Genomic DNA, 27,747 nt, shown 5'->3' on the forward strand with positions numbered 1-27,747 from the left:
CTAAATGTTATAAATTAATAGCTTAAATGTTATAAATTAATAGCTTAAGTATTATAAATTAATAGCTTAAATGTTATAAATTAACAGTTTAAATGTTATAAATTAATTGCTTTGATGTTATAAATTAATAGCTTAAATGTTATAAATTAATAGCTTAAATGTTATAAATTAATAGCTTAAATGTTATAAATTAATTGCTTAAATGTTATAAATTAATAGCTTAAAGGTTATAAATTAATTGCTGAAGTGTTGTAAATTAATAGCCTAAATGTTATAAATTAATAGCTTAAATGTTATAAATTAATAGCTTAAATGTTATAAATTAATAGTTTAAATGTTATAAATTAATTACTCAAGTGATGTAAATTAATGGGTTAGACGTTACAAATTACTAGTTTCAATGTTATTATTTGATATTTTTTTTATTTACCTTATGTTTATGTTCCTTTCCGATGTTCACTCTCCGGCAGTTCAAGCACGAAAAAGCTCGCGCGCGACTTGCGTGTTCCTTATATAACTTAACAAGGTGTCGGAACGTTAATCAAACGGTAACAATGTTTTGACACAGCTGGAGGTGGTTTTTTCATTATAACAAAATCAAATTGAACAATTTCTGAATTTTTATCGTAAATTGCCGTCTTTAACGATTTAATACGATATCCATTTTTCCCATTTTTATAGTTTCTACAAACTAAGACTAAATTCACACTTCTTTGATACTAGTTTTCGACTATCAATTAGTTTGAACAAAGACTGGAAAAAGCCTAACGGCGGTCGATGACGTTACTGTGAAATTAGTTAAAGTATTAAATAATCGGACCGATAAAATTTATATTATATTATCGATATTCGTTCATTTACTCGTGCTAATTAAAAAATAAAATGTTCTTTTTTCTTGAATAACACCTACATCACTGTCTGCGGTGTTTAAAATTCTTACTTGATGCTTACTTAAAATTCAGGTTCCTCTTTAATTCCTCTCGAGTGAAACGAGTAAATTTACTCGTCATATTTGTAACGTAAAATGGCTTTTTTTCTTCAGTACCGCCCGCGTCGCTGTACGTGATACAGTTATTAATTTTGTAGCGAATAACATCAATTAATTGACTGTAATCGCGATTAGGTATTTCTTCGTTAAATCTATCGATCTATTAGGCTATTAGCGAGAGACTTATTGATGCCTTGAAGAGTGGTTTGGTTCTTATAAATTAATGTTTTAAATGTTGTCAATTAATGTTTCAATTGTTATAAATTAATAGTTTAATCGTTGTTAATTATTTGCTTAAATGTTATAAATTAATGCCTTAGGCGTTATAAATTAATAGCTTAAATGTTAGAAATTAATGGTTTAAATGTGATAAATTAATAGTTTGACTGTTAGAAATTAATGGTTTAAATGTATAAAGTAATTGTTTAAATGTCGCAAATTAATGGCTTAGACGTTATAAATTAATAGCTTAAATGTTAGAAATTAATAATTTAAATGTTAGAAATTAATAGTTTGACTGTTAGAAATTAATGGTTTGAATGTTATAAGTTAATAATTTGACTGTTAGAAATTAATGGTTTAAATGTATAAATTAATATGTTAAATGTTATAAATTAACAGTTTAAATGTTAGAAATTAATTGCTTAAATGTTATAAATTAATAGCTAATATGTTATAAATTAACAGTTTGAATGTTAGAAATTAACGGTTTAAATGTATAAATCAATAGTTTAAATGTTACAAATTGATGGCTTCGATGTTGAAAGAAGAATTTTGCCGCCATGGCTAAGGGTTACCCCAGTGTGTAACTGGGGACGAAACGACTATCAACGCCTCGTATGATTTCAACGCTGTAAAATGGTGATGAGAGCGCGCAAAAGCTTTTGCAGTAGATCTAACACAGCGAAAGGCCGATAGGTGGCCAGAAAGGCAAAGAAGCGCGGCGCGCAATCAATAAGCTTGCAAAACGCGGTGCGGCGATGCCTCGTGCGCGACAGCTTTGGCTGAGCTTTCAGTCGGACGTTCGGCCGCGTTGAAAGCTCACGAAATTCGTTTGCTGGTTGTTTGATTGTTCGTTCGCTTGCTCGCGCGCATCTTGCCGCGTTACATCGGATCGTCGTCGTCGTCGTCGTCGTCGTCGTCGTCGTCGTCGTCGTCGCCGCCGCCGCCGCCGTCGTCGTCGTCGTCGTCGTCGTCGTCGTCGCCGTCGTCGTCGTCGTCGTCGTCGTCGTCGTCGTTGCGATACTACGTGGTGGTGGACTTACAGCAAGTGGGAAAATGGCGACCGTGATACGATATAAATGACTTTGGACGAAAACTCAATCGTGTAAGCCTGACGTGATTCATTTGAAACATGTGGACCACGAAGTTCTCGGAAGACTAAATGGTTATCGAATGAGATGATTTCGGACGAAAATATTGCCCGTGTCTAGGACACTCGTTTGATTTTTCATGAAAACTCGTCCTTCCCTTATAGAGATTTTTCAAGAGAGTTGGAAGGAAAGGAGCCGATACACATGACTGCTATAATCTGATCAATATGGAAAAACTTGACAATTTGGTCGCGTACTTGCTGGAGATCGAGCGACGGATTTAGAGCGGAATTCGATTGTCGACCAACAATCGACTCGAGCTTGAGAAATGGATATCTGTAGAATGGACTAGTGGTATTAAAAGCTCGCATGAGGTGTTCTTCATTTCTTAGCTGAGTGACGATTGCATTGATCGATGCCTGCTTCGATGGCTTGATAAACTTTCGCAACTGTTAACGCGATAATGCATTTGTACTTTGAAAAGAATAACAATGCCAAGTGCGATTGTAACATCTTGTCGCTCAGCTGGATGGGCAAGGTGCCGGACGAGTCACCGGAGGTACGTGACTTACTCTTTCAACGATTCCGTGTATTTTACAGCGTTAATTGGATATAATACATTACCTGATACATTACAATGATGTAAAGGAGGTTCATACTATAATAATTGATATATTATAGATTGAGATAATTAGATTGAGTGAAGAAAATATTCAAGAGGTTTTATTAGGCATAAAAGATTTTCATCGTTCCAAAATTGTTAGTAAATTCTTTTTACTGGACATAAACAAAAAGAAAAAGATGGATTAGAAAACAGGAGGTAGATACGTTTATTTGAAGCAACGTCTCATTTCTATTCTATATAGCATAAAAACTAGTAAACTTCATGAGTTCCAAATAGAAAATTATTTTATTCTTACTGCTAAAAGATGTGTACCATACCGACAGAATGAAGCCTGGCCTAAATTATCGTTCTAACATATACACTGTATTATATAGATATATAGCCGAATCGAGTCAATAATCTCAATATGACACGATAAGATTGTGCCAACGGTCACACTCAGTATCAGCAAATGCTATAAAAGCCGATATATTGTGTTTTCACTATGGTAATTTTCTCCAATTGTTTTCCCTTTAGCTCTAGATTTTTATATTACCAAATTGCCCAGTATCATCTCTAGTTTTGGTAACACACCAAACGCGAGTCATTAAACACAAACTGATAAGTATCACTTTTCGCTATGATTGGCGTCATTAAAACTCTAGGTAATATGGTCTTTGCGTTGAATGCAAGCAGACCATTCGATTCGTCATTTACTTCCCACTTCTGCTTCCTATTTTTAACTAACGTGAGAAGAAATATGATTAGCAATTAACTACAGCGATTATGGCAGCGTCTCAAAGATACATATCACACAGGATGAACATAGCAGTTATAAGAACCGCGTTCTGCTACCGTACATAGAAACGTCGAATCAATTTATCATTATTTGTTCTGTGTAAACCGGTTAACTGACATTGGACGCGGCATGAAATTATCGTACCGGTTCGTTCCTAGATTGTTGCGTCTTTCGATCGGGTTTCCTCGACAACAGCATCAGATCGAATTTACCCTGTCTCGCATCTTTTTAAAGTGTTTTCAAGATGAAAGTCGCGATTCTTGTGATTCGATGATTATACTTTTATTAGAAAAAGGGTGGTATGGATTTTCTTGGACAATTATAATTTTGCAAGAAACTCACAATGATTTGAATAATAATTAAAATAAAAGAAGGAGATACGTTAAATAATATATAATAAAAAGGTTATATTGCGGTCAAATTGATTCTTAGTTGCGGCTGACTATACAGAAAAAAATATTAGGGTATATTAAATTCAAATATAATATTACTTCGTTACATGTTATTTAGGTATAATTACATAATAGATTAAATTCAATAATACATAATAGATATTACATAATAATAGATAAATTTCATTAGAACAATTACATAATAGATAAACTTTAATAAAGTTTTCCAATCTTTATCAGGTACATACATACTTAAATCCATCATCTCTAAGCCTATTCTTAAGAATACAATATGTAATTAGAGATCAAAATAACTGATTGTTTGCAGCGGTAATTTTTGTTTTAAAAAATAATTGTTTAGTGATTTTTTATTTTTACGAGTGACTGTGAAGAACAAGATTAAAAACGTATATTTCAATTATTTCCCTCATTGCTTTACGATCCTATATAATGATACCAGCGAGGATTTTGGGACGTGGCATCACAGCGTAATCGAAGAAATTGGAATTCGTCGCGACAGAGCGGAGACGCGTACGTCACATAGAAACGACTTAAGTTGGTCAAGGGAGCGGGAAATTCGAAGGGGTGACGAAACACACATACATGTGTACATTCGTATGTAATCAAATCGATCAGGCAAAGATGAAGTTTGTGCTTCGTATCTCGAATAGTAGATCTCTCTGCGATTCAACAAAACAGTCATTTCACTCTTTTTCACAAACGTAGTTTGTCACATACGAGTAATTCTTGAAACGACACTGAAAGATGCAGCTATCTTGAACCTTCCCGCAGAGATAGTAAGGAAAAATTGAGTACACTTTGGGGAGAATACAATGTTTATTGATTCTTAATGGCTGCGCTCGTTGCCTGTACACAAACTGATTTTATTCAGTCTTCGAGACGATTCATAAAATGGTATGAAATCGTGTAAATATATAAATACTGCCAATTGAGAATTTGGGATTGTTCTCTTAAAAGAATGCATATACAATATATGAAAACGTATAATTTTAATTTTACCATTTGATATTCTTATGCTTAGATGCAAAGACAGACCATTCTAAAAAATTTCCTGTTGCGCAAGTTGTCTTGGCATGGAAAAAGATTACTCCCGAAATATTCATTACCTTAATCAGATGTATTTTTGCGTTTGCAATGATTCATGAACACGTTGCATGATTAGACGAAGCTGCTATAAGTAAACGCTCGTGTCTATACCTATGTAGGATTAACTCGATCCTCAAAGTTCAACGCAATCAATAAGAATTAATTACGTTTTCTGTGCTGTTTGATCAACGAATTTTCCCCATTCATTGAACAGGTCACTAATCGTTGATTATCGCTATCGTTATCGTTATCGTTATCGTTATCGTTATCATTAACAATATCATTCATATTTCTGACGAAAGATTACTATGGAACAGAACTTTTCCAAAGAAAGGAAATATTTTGTTATAGCTTTAGATCGACAACTTCATAAATTAGGTTTCATTTACTCATTTCATTCACTGCACGTGTACTCACCGGATAACTCGATGATAATTTCTTCCTCTTTCTTTTTATGGACGTTCTGGACAGTTTTCCTTCCGTTAACTAACTTAAGCGATACAATACTTATGGAAATTGAGGTGCTTGTGTTGGAAGTAAGTGAAGGAAAATCGGATCTCTTTAGTCCTTTCTTTCCTGTATGACTTTCTTCATATTAAACTATAATTAAATTATTACCTTTTTATATAAATATTAGCTTTGATGGAATCCATGTAAAAAATTACAGTAAAGATACAGTTTCTGTACTGAATTTTCGACTTATTTTTTAGAAAAGTCACTCCTCACAACTGCAATGACACCCTCTGTAATTAATTATTTGTAGCGGTTAAATCAGATATAAAGAAAACTATAATCGTCGAAAGAAACTTCTTAACACGTTCAGTGCGAGATCGATATATGTATCGAGCGGAAGATGCGCTTGTGTAATGAAGTTGGAACATATATGTATCAAGCGGTCTCGGCCTACGACCGGTCGACGGCCGCTATAGATCTTTATGCTAGATCTCCTATCGCTGTAATCGTCATCCGACGATCTCTGTTTTGTTTCTACAATGTCTACTTGTCAACGTTTCTGTTGCATTTGCCTCCAGAAACGGATCGGTAATTAAATCTCGTGTGTTACTCTTATAATACAGACCTAATTTGTGTCTTCATTTAATTAATTTTTTCTTTGATGACGAACTCGGTACATGTATCGACATCGTTGTTTTTTCATATTTTTGATTAAGTTAATAATTTCAACATTAAACAAAACATAGGTAATAATTGAGTTCATATACCTCGCCGATTTCAATGATTTTCGAATATATTGTCAGGAGCATGATTCTGAACAACTTTTCCCTATACCTATATATAACCATTGCTCGGTCTTAGTTTTCGAAATTTTCGTAAAAAGCTTTTGATACCACTGCAGTGAATTCTGCCAATAATTGTGCGTCCGTTGCAGAGTACGCCCCTTGGAGCAGTGCAACGGCGCGGCGATCGGATAAAATAACTCTTAACCCAAATGTAATTCTTATTTTTTGTTTATAGTTTATATGTATAGGTTAAGTGTTATTTTATCCGTTCATCATGGGACGCCCTTCTACCATACTAACGAATACGCTGTCACTGTCATACAGTTGCAGCTAGAATTCACTGTAGTGGTAGTACGTGTTGAAGACTAAATCCGAGTGGTGGTTACATGTATGGGAAAAAATTGTTTAAAATTGTTTAAATTAAAAATATTTAGAACATATTCAAAAATCATCGATATCGGTGATGTGAATGAGATATCGATAATAATTACCAATATATTTTCAACTATTTTTTTATTTTATAAGACCAAATAAGTGAAAAAAATTGAGAAAGTTTTCGTCATTGGTGTTGGAATTGTAAAAATCATTCCGCACTGAACATGTTAATGATTAATATTTTCAATAATTATATTTATCAAGTAAACATAAAGCCTAGACATAAAGTAAAGTCTGTAAGGTCATAAGTGACCATCTTCTAAAAAGAGTCATACAATTTGAAAACGTATCTTTAATTTCTTTTCTTTTATTTCTTAACACATACTTTTAGTCCTTATTTCATGTATGTGGTTCTATTGTTCTTCGTCTTAAGCCTTAAGCCATTCTTGATTCTTTTTCCCCCGAAATGGCTGCTTTCTGCCCGAACAAATTGACATTTCCACAACAAAATGTTCTTTTTGACAGAACGATTTGCAATTTCATGATAACGAAGAAACGCTGAAGATTATGAATCGAATCGAAAGCGCAATCTAGTACTCGGATCTAGATTATCCTGTCGATTAAAGGGATATCGTATATCGGATGCGGGTTTTATTGTAGGTTAATAGAAGACTGATAAGTTTCTTCGTAGGTAAAAAAATATTAAGGGACGCGGAGAATTTTGTATGGTTTTATTCGAGTATACTTGTGCGAAATCGAGAATATTGAAGCGACTATTTGATTGTCGTAATGGCAGTGATGATGGTGCGTAAAACATAGGAGTAAAGACAGTGAAAACGAGAGAAAGACTTCCGGTAAGATATTATGAAAGTTTAATAATTACGAATATAATAATTAAGTTCGTTATGTAATTGATAGTTCATCGATTGGTTAGTTAAATATCTGGACAGTCAGGATAGAATCATCCAACTAGATTAAATTACTTGTAATTAGTAATTTGATTATTAATTGATTTTAAACTGTATCAAGGACACATAAGGTTTAATATCGTTTGTTATAATTAACTAATTAATTAAATTCATTAGCTTTAATTAGTTAAAGAATGTGGCCAACCTGTTGATGTGTGACGTATTCTCCGAATTTGATGATTTTGAAATACGTTATGAAGCTCAACATACTGAACAACTTCTTCCTATCGATATAACCGACGGCCGGTCTTAGTATTCGAGCTATACTCAAAAATATAGTTTTTAAACTGGATTGGATTGGTAGTGGTATTAATTCGGCCGCTGTCAGACGGTCGGCTAGCATTTAACTGCATAATTACTTTAAAGAATAATTGATTAAATTCTTTGTATGTCAATAAGAATAATAAAAAAAGATGAAAGACGTGTGGGAAAGAAAAGAGATGTTAATGTTTTGCCAAGTCCTAATCTTGGAGCATATAATGAAAAATTAGCAATTCGGTGTTGGAAAATGTTTAAAAGTTGAAGCGATTCTTTGTCCGACTAGCGAACGGTCTGAATGGTTATAGTTGGTTGAAATCTGTCTCGACGACGCGACGGCCCTTATTTCCTTCTTATTTTTTCTAAGGATTCGCGCTGGTTGGAGTAATTACATGTACATAATGACAGGTCCGAGGGTGAAACCCTTGTAACATTGAATACCCCGCCACCTAACGCAGCCGCGCTTAAGCGGAAAAGTTACGTGCCAACGAATAGTAATACATACCGAGCTATAGTAAGTAGATTGTGTTAGTAGACACGTAGAATGTAGAGCTGTGTGTGCGAGTTCACGCAATACGGCGGTGGCGTGAGTGTAAATCCATCCAATATCGAGAGGAGTGCCGAGAGCTGACCGAATGCGAATTTTTCTGGCTTGCTGATCGATCGTGAAGATTATTATTCCCGTTTCAGTTTAAGGAATGCGAACGCCAATGAATGAAAGCCAGTGAAGAACATGGCCATTGTTATTGAATAACGAACTAGAGCCCGATACGAATTGGATAGAAAATCTAGCGATGCAAATACGCGGTTACGTGCTTACTCGGTAAAAATGGTTTATAGAAACAGCAATAAAAATGTTTAGATACTATTTCTGATACCTGGCAACTCGATATATTTTGTGACTTTGTGACTTTGTGAGAACGTACATCTATCATCCCGTCGACCGCGGATTCGTTGTTGAGCCTAGGATCATTGTCATTAGCTTCTCGAGATCTAATTATCGCGATTACTTGTCAAATTCTATCATAATTATATTTGCACTAGTAAATATCTCCTCTATTGCATAATGATAACGTCTAATGCAAATGAGGATTCGTTTCACGCCCTTAATCCTAACTCTAATCTTAACGTCAACCCGACACATATATAAATAGTTCTGTAATCACTCTATTCATTCGTTTTTAGTTCTTTTAATAAGGCGGAATTAGAAAATCTGTGCCTCCTATCATTGTAGTAGGTAATAATACTGGAGTCGGAAAATAATCAGACATTTGGGAACACGTGTTTCAAAACGTGTTGATACGTCAACGCCACAAATTGCGATAAATCGTTAAATATTGAGAGTAATTGAATCTGATGCTGATCTCATGAAACCTCGAGAGATGTCGATGCATGCATCGCTGCATGTTTCAGCATGTATTCCGTCCATTTTCCTACACCAGCAAGATGATGTTTCTTGTGAATTTACTTTCGTTCAACACTAATTTCTTGTTACAACCTGGTCGCGCGATAATGGCCATTAAATAGTGTCTATGTTAGAACTGCTTGGAATACATAATGCAGCGACATATCGCTTAAAACACTTTAAAACCCCTAATTCCGATACTGGTAGGTGTGAAAATCAATGCTCGCTCGAATCTTCTCTTCGTACGCTTCGCAGTATATGCATTGTACAGAATGTACATCATGTACACGTATGTACAAAATATGTTATGTATGTATAATACGATCGTGTGGATCGTAATGTTGAATCAGAAATTTGAAATAAAAACTTGTTTCATTTAATAATTTAATCCACTATTTTAACGTTTTCAGTTTCTTGGACGATTGTTTCAAAATATTGAATTACTTTACCAATATGCACTCTACTTTTATGATGTTTTCAGAAATATCAAAGTAACAAATATTTAAAAACCATCAAAACCTGCTGTATGCGATTAAAAATGTAATATATCCATCAAAGACTTTATTCGATATAAAACATACATATTAATTTATCAATGATAACTGTGTTAGTCCAGTAGTGTGTTAACAGTGTTTAAAAATTATAAATTAGATCTATATCTATGATTTAGATCTTCCGATAAACACGAAGTAAACGGCAATAATGGCGGTTTCTCTTGTATTTACCAGGACGACGGATGGAAACTGGACCGTACAAATTACTACCAGGAAGGATGGCTGGCCACTGGTAATGCTCGTGGTCTGGTGGGAGTGACTTTTACCACGTCCCATTGTCGAACAAGAGCCACAGAACTTCCGCTAAGGGCAAATTACAACCTTCGAGGCCACCGTAGCGAGGTAAGTTTTATTTCGTCACGCTCGCGTATGTACATTCTATCTTTCCCTTCTCTTATTTCTGATCTACGCGACCGTAGTAAACGCAATGAAAGTGCAATGTTCACAACAAAGTGTAATTTCATTTTCTCTGTACCCTGATTTCGAGCTACTCGAGCGGTTAATAAAAAGCGTTGACCTTTTTAATTCCTGGCATATTCCTACGATCTCTGTGGAAACGATGTCAGCCTGTGAGAATATTGATTTAAAATGTTTCCGAGTCAAGGTCGCAAGTGCTTCCCTGTCCAAGAATCAAAGTTACCTCGGCTCACGTTCGAAGACGTTCCGCGGTTAATTCTGCTTAATTACTATTGATTCTCATTGTTATAACAGAGGCTCTTCAACTGGAACTTGATACGATAGTTCCTTATTTATAGTAAATAATGAAACAATTTTCTCTAACTAATATACGTTGTATTTTATATACGTTTATGGTATAATCAAGAGTGAAAACGCAGCGTAATAGAATAAAAGAAATCAAGTCTTTCCAAGTTAGTCTTAAAGGTGATAAACATCAACAACGCAGGAAATCCTACTAGCTATGATGCTTTAAGATGTTTAATATGTTTAAAATATTTTTAATCAGTCCACTAACAATCGCTAACAAAAGTAACTGAGATTATCAGTAAACTAACTACGTTGATGTACCCGGTATACTATACATCGTCGTGTATGTCTGTCAATCATATTATCGAAACCATATAAAAAGTCACGACGAGCGTAACAACGAACGTTTATATGTATAGTGGAAGATATGGCTAGTCTGAGGTATAGATCCATGAAAAGTATAGATCTTGAAATAGGTACACTTGGCCCAGCGTTGTTTATTTGAACAGCTAAAATAAGTAAATTACTGATTAAATCATATTGATTATTGTACGTGTTAAATACATGGGCACACATATTTTGGAAAATTGGAACGATATATTACCAAGAAAATAAGAGAACAAAGATGGAATAGTCTTCGAATAATTCAAACCGCGCGTGAATATAACAGCTACCAGCGAATCTCCTATTATTCTAGCCGACGTATCTGAGTTCTGTTTTTAATCGTGCTATACGCTTCGTGTTTGTATATATAAGGATATTGTTTATGAGGTGTATATGAGAGTGTAGCCATCCTAGCGCAGTCTAATACGAATATGTCTCGTCTGAAACATGCCGCGCAATTCCGATTATTTCACGTTTATGTAGAATGAAACAGAACCAGAACATACGGAACAAAATAGAGAATGATAACGAGTCAGCAGTAAAAGCACCGCATTTAGTCCTTCTGTATTTTCATACGATTCCTTGCTATTAATCTGTTACTATATGAAACAACGTATCGGTACTTTACAGCCAAAGGAGGTTCGATTTTATGCTTCAACCACGGCCTCTCGATATACTAAGTCACTGGTAGAACACGTTGACAGGTGCAGTCGTGATACGAGTACCCAACAATTTTCAATCGGCGAACCATTTTGTGACGCTGCGGAACGAAGCCCATGAGGAGCTATAGAACATTGTGCTAGCGTATATAGAAGCCAGTCCCATTGCATGGCAGCCCATTAGATTAGATGATGCGCGAGCGCGTTAAAATCGAGAAAGAAATTGGAAAGATGAATTCATGCGAGCCATGAATAACATCAATAAACAATAAATAATATTGGATAAAAAATATTTTCGACTCGTACGGAATATTTTGGGCTAGGTGATGTCAGTAAATCGAAGTGAACGCTAGTGATATGGTTCGTGCAAATCGTTTTAATGAATTTCAGTCCATAAGGCACACGACCGGAATTTGAACATCGCATTGCGTCAATTCATTACGCATGGAATTCACCTTTTTAGTTGTATTATTCGAATATTTAGGTATTTTAAATAAACTAAAAACGTTTCTACCAATAATACATACTTTGAATAGTTGATTCTATTTGGAGATTCGTGTAATATTTGATTTACATATGTATATTTATTATAACATTTATTTATAATCTATTTATGTAGTATCGTGGGCAAAAAGGCCTAAGATATCGGCCGAATCATAAACAATGTCGCGAGAGCCGCGGCATCGTCGGGTTCATCAATGTGTCGTCGGTCCTTTCAAGTGAATAGTTTCGTGGAAAAGGCCTGCGTGACCCTGGCCACGGGCGTTTGCGGAACACGTGCGCGATAGGGCGGGAAAAGACAAAGGGATGCTAAAGACAGTGTTAGTCAGTTGAGAAGTCGGACACAGTGTGAGTTGAGAAGCGAGAGTGAGCGAGTGCAGAAGCCGGAGAGTGTGAATCGGGAAGTCGAGAGCCGAGTATGAGAATAAGACGTGCGACAATATCGTAATCAGTTCGTTGTTTTGAATATCATTTGTTAAACCAAAACATCATTACTTGTCCTTCCTCTAAAGACCATTTAAGATACTACATTTATATTATAAGTACCATTTATTTAGATACTATTTTCAATATTGAGATTTCTGGGGAAATTTCCATTGATAGAAATCAAATGTTTAAGGTAATTTAAACAAAATTCAATTGGATATAAGCAATCTGAGACATTACGGAAGAAACGATAGAGCTCTTGGCACCTGAATGTGCAGTTTATTAGTCGGGAAGAATCCGCTGCGTGGCTATATTCACCGGGTTTACTTCAGACAGGGTTCCTTTTCGTGTAAGTTTCCGTCGAGGATAAATAATTGTATATAAATCATTGTATATAAATGTAAACTGGATGTAAACGAGGCCGAATTCTTTATCGAAGATATAAATCGATATTAAGCGGTAGGCTCAGTAGGCTGTTTTAACGAACTGCAACTGTTTGGCAGCTCGATGTCGCGCAATTACATGAAATACATATTTCGCGACAGGTTCACAGCACCGCAACGCGACGGCGCATCGAGTGGCACATGCATTTCAAATCTTCCATCAGCTCGTCACATACAATATGTATTAATATTGCCAACGTGCAATCCACTGGATTTTCACTTTCCACGCATTCATCTCTTGCCCCATTTTTACACGTTATTAGGACATATTTCACCATCCATATAACATTTAATCATCTTTTCGTCGTGAAATCATACTTTTTGATCGCGTCTTTATTTTCGTAGATACTCGAGAGCCTACTTAGAATTATATATATATACACATGTACATACATACGTACATACATACCTGGAGGGAGTATTATAGGTAAGCTCATACGCACTCCCATTCTTCCATTTATCTTGTCTCGTGGTCTTTACCGCGCTTTACAGATGCAAAGGAAGACGGCTGTGACTGGTCTGGTACGTTTACTCCTTCGGAAAACAGACAATCGGAGCTTTGGTCTGACAATAATTCCCGGTGACTGAACATCGCGCCAAAGCGACGAGTGTCTCACCGTTCTTATCAGTATTGTCCCGGTTATTATAAGCGTTCACCGCTTTTTACGGACAGAAACCTTTTTAACTTTAATACTTTAATATCCTTGGTAAAAATTGTCTCTACTACATTTTCATTGTAATATTTTTAGATTTCATTATGCGTTGTTCAGTAGCATTTTATTCATAAAAAATGCAAGACAGAAGATTGTTTGATACGAGCATGTTTATAATTCCGTACGATAAAATCAAACTGATTCGACATTTATCTTATAATTAATAGCTATTTTTGGAATTAAATGCATACACGTGTGTATAGATTATCTAGTACTAATACTTTTCTAATTTGCATCAAATTTTTATCTGTTGAAAACGTTGCGAAAAGTCGTGATTACATTACGAACGAATTATTGATAACTTTGTTCAATATATGTACCGTTTAAATTTCTTTATTCAAATAATTCTTTGAAAATATTACTGTTTCTTATTAATCAGATGCCAATGAGATATTTCATAACGCTTTTAACGATGTGAATTGAATTGAACAAGCATTTCTTACAAAAATTATTGAACGGAAAATAATCATTTGCAAAATGAGTAACGTCAATTATGACGTTGCTCTTTCTGAATTTAGATTGTAACCAAATCACGAAAAAGGATCGACTGTAATTATACCATCGCAATTTTCTATTTACCACATCAATTATTTGCTTACCTAACATCATTTTCTTAAGATTTAATTAGAAAAGTGTTGGTGGAGGTGTAGCTAAAGTTATTGTAACATCTATCGCATTCTAAAGTCTAGAATTTATGTTGCCGTTAATTAAATCAAATCCAAATTACGGTATATGCAGCTATATATAAAGCATCGAAGCACGTATTCACACGTGCATGCTGCGTGTCAGTATCGCGTTCATTCGTTCATTAACTTCTTCTAAACATTCGTAACACACAGCTGTACACCATCTTTAAGATTCGTTAATCAACGAATGTTACAAAAAAAGATACAACACGATATGATAGTACAACAGAAATTATCGCATGTGGTTGATAGCCAGTAATTTTATACGTATGTAAATTTTTAAACCAAGGGCTGTAAAATGTCTAGTAACTAATACAATAAAGAAATACATAAGACAAACGATGGGTTTTTCAAATACATTTTGTGCTGTGCATTTCTTCGCACCTTCCACTCTCCACTCTTATGAATGTTGTATATAGGTGTTATAGGTATTATACGATATTTTTTGTTAACCAGTGTAATTAAAATCAGGAACGTTAAAAACGATGCTTATTAAACCTCTAAATAGTATTGCCAATTTTTAAACTACAGGTTATTTATTAATCAGAAATTGTTAATTGTTCAAAAACTAGCGTAACGTAATAATATAACATATCACGTCCTCCACGTCCTTTTTAAATGTGAATAACACTATTTACATGAATTTCAGTTTCGTGCTTTTCGTGAATCATGGTAAAGGACTAGAGCATGTCCTTTTCATTCACTTCGGTCTACATTTCAGAGTTTAAGGGTAGCCAACGTGGTATCGATCTGACACGCAGTGCTGTTTCAGGATAGTGGTTCTCAATCCTATCTTCAAAGATATTCCAATTTCAAGCGCCTTGATTAAAATCGAAATGGGTTTCTTTCATTGTTCCTGTGTATGCCGAATTGACTCATTGTCAGTGTGTATCATTTAACGTCGTTACCTAATTCGCCGCTCGATTGGTCAGTTCAACAATCGCAAATAACGGCTACCTAATTATGTATACGCACGTAAGTATATATGTTTATACGTTCATTTCATTGATTTGCTCGAGTTTATATACTTTGAACAGTTTGCATTTACCTATACATAGTACAGTATGTATCTGTAAAAATATTATAATTGGGATTAAAAATTTTTGGAAGATCAAACGATATATTATTGTGAAAAAGTACTTGAGATAAAGTCTTGAAGAATGTATATTTTAAGGCCAGAAGATGATGATTACTTGTTATGTTCTATTTACTATTTCTATTTGACCCATTCTTAAAAGATTTCTTATTCAATCCGAAATATTTATTCGTGGTAATATTCATTATTTCCTTTGAAATTATGTTTCAGAATAAAAGAAATATTAAATGTAAATAATAAAATGTTAAATACATAGAGTTATATTTATTTTCTGTATGTACATGGCCAACTATATTAATTTGTGGCGTTATTTTAATATATGTACCTATGTATGTAGTAAGTAACGATATATACATATTGTGATTTTTACTTTGTACATATTTATTGAACATGTTAATTTCAGTTTCCTCGCTCTGTTTTATAAGTGTACAGAATGGCATGCATACACATTATGTATATGCTTGTAATTTATTAATGAAAACTACAGGATCAGACGATATAACACGATTTATTGATTTTATTTATTATGCTATATTTACCTCTATTATTAATTGATCATTCCTTTTTTGATAACTCCAAAACAAGTTTAAATAGGTTTAGATATTTGACTTATTTATTCACTTACAATTACACACAATTAATCGATCAACTTATGAAACATATGCGATACGTTATGAATATTATAAACGTTTGGAAAGTGAAAAGCAAATAATAATAAATCTAATAGTACATAAAAAGTATCGCTAATGTTAATAACTCCTTTACCTACATAACCACCTTATTTCTTTTCACCTGCTGCTCAATAGAAATTCCGTTTCGATTTCGCAAAACTTTGATGGACAACTATGGATTTTATGCCAGTGCATAATACGCTTTAAAGTCGTTTTGCGCAATAAATTCTATTATATCGAGCAAACGAACGAAGAAATGAGAAACCCACCTGTATCTTCCACGAGTAGAGTAACGTTGAATTAACCACGCAACCACCGTGTGTCTTATCAATATAATCGAGCTGTAAAGCCGGAGGAATCCACCGGCAATCTAAGCTAATTTGACGCAGCAATTTTAAGCGATATTTGACGGGTCACTTATTTCCATATTTGACATTCCGTCGAGACATCCGTCGTTTATTCGTAACACGAACAAAAACTGTTTCTATTGAGCTGTTTGCCCACCAGGAATGGACTTCACAATCTTATTGTACAATAAAAAAAAAAGGAGAAATGCGATAAGACATGTAATTATTTCGATAAATTTCTCGGGGAATGTAAAATGTAAGTAAAGAGCGCGCAACGTCAAACCCTAAATCTATCTAGGCATCTAAACTTCTAGACAAACGAACCCTAGGCGGTGATCGATAGGAAGAGAATCGAATTTTAGCTAACCAGGCCGAAGAAAGCAATCGTGCAACAGAATCATATTATTCTGCAAATAGTTTCATGTATAAGCGGACACTCACAGGCACATGCATGTATTGTCAGTTATTTCTGTTCTAGGCCGTACCAACTACGGTTCGAATCTTTACGAATCAATACCACGATTATACGTGCTAGTTTTGCCATCATAGCTCATTAATTACGGCTTGCAATTTTCATATCATTCTCTTATTTCTAATTTCGCAGCTATTTTGCAATCGTTATATTGCAATTTTCTTTATTTTCTATCTTCCTTTCCTTTTTTCATCCGACTTTTGCAAACCGAATTAATCGTATAGAGGGAATAATAATTATTACCCTCTAATAATTTTAGTTAAGCGTATGCTATGTGCACGTTATTTAAATAAATATTTAAAAATTAATTAAATCAGTAAGATTAGTCAGCAAAATACGAATTGTTCAATTAGAATATTTAATGTATATTCGATTTTTGCCATAAAAATGCTTAACCGCAGAGGCAAAAATAGGTATTTGTTAATTTTCTGATAGGATCTTGTCGTAAAATCGTCAACTTCAACTTTTGTAATAAAGGAACGACTAGGCGGGATGTTAAATGAACATTGGTAAGCATTGGATGCAAGGAACTCGCTTAACGAATTCTACCAAAAGAGTACGCCGTTCTGAAGTAATTAATTACGAGGAGCGACCAAAGCCCAAACATGAGTGAATGGATTATGCTTATAACGCGAAACATACACATGACACGAAATGCGTACTTATACAGGACGTCCAAATCATTTTAGTTTATTCGTTCGACTACAGATTTTTCGTGCTGACTGCAGATCTAGCGAACAGATCGTTCCACTTTCAAACTATTTATATTTATTTTAATTTATTTGAAAAAGCGAAGTGACGCAGCACAGTAATGGAATTACTGGCGTGTGCCGATCGTGAATAAATCTTACAAATCTCGACACTCGGAACTTGACCTGGTGTGGCATGCCTGGCGTCGCGTCAAGCTGCGACGCGAGGTCATATTTGGACCAGCTGAGACGTAAATGCCGGGACAGAAAATATATCACGCAATATGGAAATGAAGCCAAAAAGAGTAGACAGATCTTTTCCTTCCAGATATGTGGCGCATACGTTTACCTTGACATTGAAAAAGACTGACTGTGTGAAAAGGAACATCATTGATTTAACGAAACATGCTGGCTGAGAAATATTAAATACCGCCGCCTTAGATTGCCGCAGTTTTTACTGCAATGCGTTAGACGTTTCGTTATACAGCAGACATCTTCAGCTTGCAAGATGAAAAAAAAAAGAATGAAAAAACAAAGAACGAGAGGTAGTAAAGATCCAGGGTTGCATTATGTCTAGGATGCGACACAAACAGAATGCTGGTGAAGATTGAGAAAAGATCATGGAATGGTACCACGGATTTATGCACTTTCGTTCCTTCCCTTTCTTTTTTCATCAAAGGACGCGACGAGCGTTAATTGACGATACGACGCATGCCTGGTTAACTAATTTCTTAGGAAAAATTGAAGAGAATGGGTGGTAATTACACAATCGGGGGAATGCGACATACCCGACGAAAAAGAAAACGTGATGCAGAGGACATATTTAACTACTCGCGGATTGTCCTCAAAGGATTATGCAACATATATCTAAGCAAAGTTCATGGTATTGAACGTATGCCTGAGTAATTCGTTCGAGCGCTGCTTTTTATATTCCGATATAAAAGAAAAATGTCTAATATACATATGTATACGTATGTACACATTACTCACTTTGAATTTCCGAGGTATCAAAGAAATTGCATTTGCGTCGCAAACTCGAGGGCTGTGGAATCGGTGTCGAAGTTCGAAGGAAATTTCTGATCGTTGAATTCTGATAACCGACTCTGATTCCACTTTTGAATAGATTATTAAAATACTAATTATACAAGATTATCCACTTAACTCGGACCCAACGCTCGTGAGAATATTGAGAATGGTAGTGTGAATCTATGAGCTGTTGGTAAAAGTATAATTAGATGAGAACACAACGGTTTGGCTGTCGCAGGACTTGAAATTAGACGTCGCAATAAGGAGAAGACGATCGTTGAGAAAGCAAACCTCGTGTTTCCGTCTAATGGTTTTTTACTTCAATGCAGAGAAAATGCAGAGACCAAATTGAAATCTTGACTGCAGTTGAAATCTTTTCGCGAGACACTGATCCCGACATTCGGATTATCTTTCATCTTACGAATGTAATACATCTCTCTAACGAAGAAACAAATAGAAATAACAAAACGAAATAAAGAACGATTGTTCATTGTTTGTAAGCTACTTTTAAGATGAGACGAAAGGTTCGTTAGATATATGCTTTGTAGGATAAAAAGCAAAAAATTACAAGTTTTGAAATTCTTAAACCTTTTCACTTGTTTCTCCTGTAATAGGCGATATTAAAATAAAATTTTTCAGCAATCATATTTATAATATCGCCTATTGAAATAAAATTTTAATTTTGACAGTTTATATTTAAAGGTTTGATCTTAATTTGCCTACGCCGCGGTGATTTCACACATGCTACAAACGGTGATTGATAGTGAGTAAAACCAGTCGCTCAAGGCAAATTACACTATGAATGACGAGGCCTTGGTGTTTTCAGACTATGTAGAACGAACTGACCTAGAACTTGGTTCGGATTAAAGGTTTTCGCTTTTGGTATATCGAATCGCCGAGAGCAATACTTTGCTAACTCGATAGAAAAGAAAGGACTAAGAAAGGAAAAAATACAAAAGAGAGTGAATAATACGATTCATTACCGTCGATGTTTAGGTGACAGATGACTTTAACGAAATGTTGTTTATTATTATACATGTACATTAATGAACTTTATGTTACAGGTAATACTAGTGAAATGGAACGAGCCATATCAAAAGTTAGCCTCGTGTGATAGTTCCGGCGTGATCTTTGTGTGGATCAAGTACGAGGGAAGATGGAGCATAGAACTGATCAACGATAGAAGCACCCCAGTTACTCATTTCTCATGGTCTCACGACGGACGAATGGCTCTTATATGCTACAGGGTAATTCGTTTTATGAAATGTCCATTGTTGAACATTTTGTCGAAAGAAAGTTAAAAGATGCATGGAAAACTTTCCTTAGAAATGAAACAAAGGAATCGAAATTCATACGATAGTTGAATCCGATCTAATTCGTAACTTTCGTTCATATAAATAATAAAACAAACGTATTCTATATCCGGTACTTCGAAATCACAAAATAATAAAAGATTCGATGTAAACGCTGTGAATTAACGTTGTATAGAACTCGAGTTTTCGAAGCTTCAAGGATCAACCTTAAAAGCTGAATGTGCGTTTTGAAGACGAACATCGTATAAAGTACAAAACTTCGGGCTTCGAAACTTTAAAGTAGAAGGCTTAAGGTTTAGTTCTTGAGATTAAAAATAAGTAAATTAACAACAATGTACATATGATTTAAAATAAAAAACGAATAAAGCTCTTTTCCTACAGGATGGTTTCGTGTTGGTTGGCAGCGTTGCTGGTCAAAGGTATTGGTCATCAATGTTGAACGACAAAGCTACCATCACCTGTGGTATTTGGACGCCTGACGATCAACAGGTAAATAAAGGATTACATTATTATGTACGTTGAAACTTTTTGTAGATTCTATTCGGTCTTTCGAGATTCTAGGGTAAGTGCTGTGTGGTCTCTCACAGTGTCACAGTCACAATCCGCTTACCGAAGAAGACCCCGCAATCCGTGGCCAGTATCTTTTAGTACTTTAGACAAAGTTACTATTCATTGACAATGGAACGTTATGTCGTTTGCCATCGCTAAATTATTTCACGCATCCCCTAAACGAAAATCCATGTCAATGGTTTGATAATATGTCATACCATTGACATTTCATACGCGACTTGGTGTCGCCGGCTATCCACTTTCCAAACATTCGCTGAAGCACCCTGCCGAGGTCCTTATTAAGCCCACGCCCCAGTCATAAATTGTGATAAGGCTAAATAGCGGCAGACTATCTTCCATTATATTATATCACGAAGATGCATTGCCGCTAACATGTACATATGTTGTTTATAGAATTCAAACCCATTTAAAATCATCAGGGCGACTGCTGAGGGACTAACACACACACACACACACACACACGCACGCACGCACGCACGCACGCACGCACGCACGCACGCACACACACACACACACAAATAATAATAATAATAATAATAATAATAATAATAATACAAGAAAAGTTCGATAATTACACAAAAAGATCTTCTGCATAATAGCACAGTCGTCGTCTTACTACTGGGGGAAGGCTCCTTTGACGCATCGAGAAGCACGCCGGCCTGCTGCCGCATCGAATAGTGTAACATGATCCAATGTTATATATGCCTGAGACAATGTATCTAAATACCAATTCAAAAATGATAACTTTTTCACTTTTGAACTTTTAGTAACGCATTTGTACGATCTTTCAGGATAAAATGAGGCCAAACGTGATATAATTTGAATTATATTTACTTACTGATATGTATTTTAATTATCGTTTATTAAGTACGCAAATATGCTTCAAATTAAATCGTGTTTGGTGCCATTTTAATTAGAAAAATGTAACAAACATGTTAGTAAAAGCTTCATTGATCACAAATCGAAAATAACTGTTGTCTTTTGAGTTAAAGGTCTCAGCTTTAGGTCGTGAACATTAATGTTTGCTAAATGCTTCCATTCTCAGTGCCGCTTTCTCTATCACTCGCTTTGTCCTTCTGTACGACACGTCTAAGATCTCCGTTTCGAGGAATAGAAACATCTCCACCTCTGCATAATTTGCAACACTTGGCTCCTGATTTTTGTGCAATTATCACATTACGCACATATTGTGTAATTTTTCCACGAAATCAACGTAAACTAGAAATGTGAAAAAAAGCTTTCTTAATGATGACGAAAGTTCAGACCGTGTTACCAATCATCACCAATATTTAAATTGAGGCGATCAAATATTGACAAAACCGAATGGCTAAATAGTTCCCATCGTTTTTCGGTGGATAAAATTATTACACAAATTAGATTCTCTTTTTAACGCATACGATATTGATGTTGACATTTATAGGTATATTTCGGGACAACGGCTGGACAATTAATAGTAATGGACGTGCACGGAGCAATGGTGTCCGAAGTACAATTGGCAGCTGGTGTCACCTCGATGGCTTGGAGTGCCGAGAAGTTTACGATGGAAGAAGGAGATGACGATTTAACGAATGATAGACCTCATAAAGGTACAACGGCGCGGTGTGGCCTATAAAATAATCTGTTTCAACTATTACAATCGGTATATTTTATGAGCTTAATATGTGCGAATTGTTGCATTCAAACGAGTTAAATACACTTATATGTATTATGTATTATACATACGTATAAATACTTTTATATTATATGCGTAGTTTTAATTTTTATATACATAACGTATGTAATGATTTTTCTTTCAATGAGGAAAAGAACGTTGACATCCTCGCACTTTCACTATCAGTTAAAAAAAAAGAACTATAGATTTTGATGAGAGGAATTAATCTATTTTACAAATCTTGATAATGTAAAATTCCACTTCTGCTTCGGCTGCATTTACTAGAACGAAATTGTAATAATTTGTCTCTAGTTAAACGATCTTCCGAATAATTAAACGATGGAATTCATTTATCTGAACTGAAACTCTTATTACTTGTACGAAAAATGATGATCGATAAACTTTGAAACTCGTTTGTTCGTTGTTGAGTTCAATAAAATAGAATTGTGCATATTGTATATTGCATATTATATTTAGAATTAATCAAATTTACAAATTTCATATATCGTATCGAAACGCACTTTTAATATAATTTAACTCTTATAGCTTAAAATTATTATCTAGTCGCATGTGTGACTATATCTTATAACGCAGAGTAAAAATATGAAGCGCAAATTACTATGTTTATAGACGATCGAAATTACGTTCTGGCGGTTTGCCTGGCTGACGGGAGTATCGTTATGCTACGTTCATTCGACGACGTCTCGCCTATCACGATACGTACAAAGCTGAAAGCTCCCCTGCACGCGGAATGGAGCAATTCTAGAAAATTGTTGGCAATCGCGGGAACGAAGGATGCGGATAACGGTCAGAATAGCCCGCACGAATATACGAATCTTTTAAAGTTTTATTCAGTGGCCGGTACCCTTGTGTACACCGCTGTGATACCATACACGCAGGTACGTATCTTTTCAGAACGGCAGCCGCGCTTATCTAACCGAGACATTACGATGATATACACGTTATTTCTACTCGTCTGTTTCATATTTATATCATAGTGTGCAGTATCGGCGCTCACATGGGGTCATAACGATAGAAGACTTTTCGTTGCGACCGGGGCACGCGTTCACGCGGCATGGGTGTCAAGGTAATATTCCATTTCTTTTCACAGAAGAGCATTATTATTCTAGCTAATTGTCTTTTATACTCGAGTGTTTGATATATGATGCACACGTTCTATAGACGAGTAGGTTCTCTGCAATTGCTGTCTCGTTTAGCTGTAAGAGCGTCTTTGACGAGGGAATCGAATGTTCAGCAACTTCCATTGCCACCGAGATTAAGAGCATCAGTGGCTGCTCTCTTCGCCAGCACAATAAGGTAAAACGCTATTCCATCTCTGTAAAATGTAAACTGATGAAATGAAAGAATCCTTTTTTAGAATTTTTACATGTATATATTGTTCCTGGTATCGAGAAACAGCAATAAACGGCAATAAAGGGCAAATTTTAAAAATGTCAAATTGTAATTTAACCTTAATGAAACATGAACGTGTACAACTTTAATCTTAAGAAATTTAATTTTTATAGAGCCTTGTTCTATTTCTAATGAAATATTTTATTTCATAATATACTATTTTATAAACGAAAGTTACGAAGAAAAGTAAAGAATAATTCCCTTCGAAACAGTTAATACTTATAATAACTATACATATAGATACACAGCCATACATAATAATAGTTTAACAGTCGTTTTATACATTTTAATAGACGTAATTGAAAGGCAACAGCTTTACGCAGTTAATAAAACATAAATAAAACAGTCTAATAATATGCATTTGCAGATGTTCCGTGCCAGAACCAAAGGAATTAAGACGTTTCGTGTCACGTCCACCTCCAGGGGGTGGAAGATTACATTGCACCATGCTCAGACACGCCGTGGAACCGGTACCATGTTATACACTATATTTGGAGTATCTAGGTGGTCTAGTGCCTCTTCTAAAGGGCAGAAGGACAAGCAAAATCAGGCCAGAATTCGTGATATTCGATCCACAAAACCAAGATACTCTTCAAGTCGTGGAAGACACGTCACAGTGTCCATCGTTTAGTGATGGTTCCGATACAGAGAAAGACACGGCCGACCTGTGTGGATCACCCAGGAACAAAAGGAAAAGCAGGAGAAAAAAAGAAGAAAAATCGAACGAAGAAACCGACGATCTTACCTACGTGGATACCTTACCCGAGGTAAAGTATAGTTCCAATATTTCTTGGGATTTCGCGTTTCACGACGACGAATTATGGTCAATGATCTTTGTGAAAATGGAACGATTTAGGAGTGCACAACACAGTACGGCGCGGCGCATAGCGGCATACGAGTCTAAAAGATACGCAAGATACTTGCGAGATAAAACGCAAACGAGTCTTTATACCTCTTTTCTTTTCTTTTTTTTTTTTTTTTTTTTCTTTTTTTTTTTTTTTTTGTTAACACTAGTCCTCGTCAGTTGACGTGTAATCCTAATTGAGGTTAGAATATTGTAATCAACGTAGCTTCACTGTTATTTGTGATATGTAGATATTTCTTAACACGTTTTACTCCTCTGTTGGTGCCCCATTCATCGCACACGAGTGTTTCTAACTCATTTCAATCATGGTATGGTACAGCGCGCTTAAACTCGAGCAATAACGAATTGCGTGATGTGGCAAAGTTTAACGAGACCTTTGAGTCTTAAGGTGTTGGAAAATCAGTCATATATCTGTTTGCAGCATGCGAGGTTGGTCGAAGTAACGTCCAATATTTGGGGCACGAAATTCAAGTTTCACGGTCTGGCGGATTCGGTGCCCGCCAACTTGGGTCAGGTTACTTATCGAACATCGTTGCTCCATCTACAACCACGACAAATGACTTTGGTGATGACGGAGCTGCGAGATGACGTGCCTGCAGGTACGTCTATACCATTTCCGTGATCATAAACAAAAATAAAGTTCGTTGATGGGAAAACTTGATGATCGATTTTCTCGGTTAGGCCCAGATCCAACGTTCAACCCGAATTTGTTCTCCGAAGACGAAGAAGAATCGTTTCAGGAATTTCAAGCTGCCTCGAGAAACACGTCCGAAGCGCAGCCTCCTCCGATCGCACCAATGACGCCCCGAAACACGCGACTTAATTCCAATCGCCCAAAATCACAAATTTCCAATCAATTTATGACCAACGAGTCTTTACCAACCGCTTTGTCCAGGGCTGACAATTTCGAAAACGAGTTACCTTATGTGGACTTACAAGAAATGGGCAATCTGTACGAGAACTTGAGAACTGCGTCCACAAACACTTACCGAACTCCACCCAGGCACAATCCACCGAGATGTTGCGACGTACCGGCTCTTCAATCTCCGAAAAATGCGGTCGCGCCCACGCAGACTATAATCGCAACGTCAAACCCGGGTACCGATTACTCGAATAACATTCAGAGGATGAAAACCGCCCTTGCCGATCAGCCAGGGCTCGTCTCGAAGAAGGAGCTCGAGAATAACAAATTTAATCAGATTTCTCAGGACGATAAAACTGTTTTAACGTCTAACTGTCCGTCGACTATCATTCCCATGCCAATGCACAATGGACAGGCCTCGAATACAGAAGCATCGAGCAGTCATTCTCAGGGAGGTGCCATCGTAAATGGTCTGAGCACAAACAACAGCTGTCCTCCTCAGTCGCAAACAATATTTCTTAATGGACTGCACAATATCGCATGTTCGAGCAACGTGAACGAAATACAGGGTAAAAATAACCATAACGTCGGCAGTTCGGCAAACATTAGTCAAACACCGTATCAGGCCAACTTGAGCAATCAACACGGAACGAATAATGGTCCTTTCGGCAAGAATGGTATACACTTGTCGAGCAATCATTCGCCGGCCTGCTCTTATCAATTCCCAGAAAACATCGATCAATGTATCGGACAATCTTGTTCGTACTGCATTACGAAATTAAAAGATCCCACAAAGTCTCACTCAGAATCGTGCGGTAAAACAAACGCCGGTCAATCGAATACTTGTAATTCTACGACCGACCGGGTCGACGAAATGCGTTTCATCGACGAAGAGTGTCGCGGCGAAGCAGAAGCGTTCGATCAGTCGCGAGGAGTTCACAGAACTCAGACGGTTGTCAGTATCGGTCCACTCTGCGTCAACGACTCTATAGTCAGAAGTTGCAGTGTCGGTTATTTGGACATGGTGGACGCGCAACTGGTCCCTTGCGATATCGCCTTAAAAATGCTTAGAAAAGAGGCACCTAATAAGAGGCTGGTTTTGGTATCGAGAAAAACTAAGAGGAGAAAAAAGAATAAAACTCAACAAGAGATTGGACAGCAATCATCAAAATCGCCGAGACTTCGTAACTGTGGCAAATCAAAAAGTTTAGACTCTAGTGACATATTTCCGCCTAACGAACAAATATCATTGCCACCAAAGTTGCCTGAACACGCTGAAGAGATTGTAGGCGCTACGAATATCGAGACTGTCGAAGAGAAAAGTAACAAACCTTTGGAGAAATTACCAGACGCGACAGAGATGCCTACGGAGTGTACAGAATACGTTACAGTCGCCAGTATAGTTAATTCTGCTCAAGTTAAATCTACACGGTTGAAGAGTTGTAATTCTCCTGCTAGGTAAGCCGATATTATGACCACTTACTGAGACTCATTATTCTGTGGTTGGAGTTAGGTTGGGGTTAGGTTGGGATTAGGTTCTATGGTTTTATTTGGCGATTTTGGCATTCTTTATGAAAAATCTTACCAACATTTGTTTTAATTTAAATTTGTTGAATTTAGAATGCATGCAAATTGAAGTTTTCACATTAATAATGCGTGTTATTATTCCAGAGTATCCAGTCCAAGTGGTTCATTGGCATCATCCTTAGACGGTCTTGCAGCTCGACTTCGAGATTTCGATGAAAGTCATTCTTTGCCACCGCCGTCACCTCGTCCATCCACCAGGCAAATTACATTATAAGATTTGTATCATTTATTCGATAAAAAAAACAACCTTCCACCGACAAGTAACATTTTCCTTAGATTACCCAGAAGTTCGCCCAGTAGTCCGGCGCCTTCGAAGAAAGGTAAAAGACCAGCATCTGCTTCGCCAATTAGAAGAAGACTTTTATCGAGTCCTTTGTTAAGTAGAAAAGCACGAAAAAGTCGAGGTGAGAGTTCAGACGAGGAAGGACTTTTACAAGACGATTTGTCAACGAATTACAGAGATCTCGAAACGTTCCAAAAAGCACAGTTACGACAAAAGGTAAACAAAAAAAGGCTAGATATTAATAATACCTGCATATTACAATTTAACCACAAATTCTATAAAATTATTTCGTTTCGGGGATTCGAAATACATTACACTGTCATTCAATTCTGCTGTATTATTTTTTAAATAAACAATCGATCGATTACACAAAGACCAAATCTA

General features: G+C 36.0%; 1 protein-coding gene across 2 annotated transcripts in view; it reads left to right on the top strand.

The window, feature by feature from the left end:
- The first annotated feature begins 1,952 nt into the window (after positions 1-1,952).
- The window catches only part of LOC100651733 (tubby-related protein 4), a 29,696-nt gene continuing 3,901 nt past the window's right edge, over positions 1,953-27,747 (top strand). The window contains exons 1-14 of one of the 2 annotated variants that reach the window (XM_020867147.2): positions 1,953-2,860; positions 10,176-10,343; positions 19,884-20,066; positions 20,514-20,621; positions 22,123-22,288; positions 22,984-23,252; positions 23,352-23,440; positions 23,536-23,670; positions 24,134-24,533; positions 25,053-25,230; positions 25,313-26,951; positions 27,165-27,278; positions 27,357-27,400; positions 27,465-27,579. In XM_020867147.2, the coding sequence (XP_020722806.2) occupies positions 2,765-2,860; positions 10,176-10,343; positions 19,884-20,066; positions 20,514-20,621; positions 22,123-22,288; positions 22,984-23,252; positions 23,352-23,440; positions 23,536-23,670; positions 24,134-24,533; positions 25,053-25,230; positions 25,313-26,951; positions 27,165-27,278; positions 27,357-27,400; positions 27,465-27,579 (3,704 nt within the window). In that variant the 5' untranslated portion in view covers positions 1,953-2,764. Of the gene's footprint in view, positions 2,861-10,175; positions 10,344-19,883; positions 20,067-20,513; positions 20,622-22,122; positions 22,289-22,983; positions 23,253-23,351; positions 23,441-23,535; positions 23,671-24,133; positions 24,534-25,052; positions 25,231-25,312; positions 26,952-27,164; positions 27,279-27,356; positions 27,580-27,747 lie in introns of both variants that reach the window. The other variant, XM_048412478.1, reaches the window with a different exon arrangement.

The sequence above is a fragment of the Bombus terrestris genome, chromosome 15, assembly GCF_910591885.1.
Source record: "Bombus terrestris chromosome 15, iyBomTerr1.2, whole genome shotgun sequence".
Lineage (NCBI taxonomy): Eukaryota > Metazoa > Arthropoda > Insecta > Hymenoptera > Apidae > Bombus > Bombus terrestris.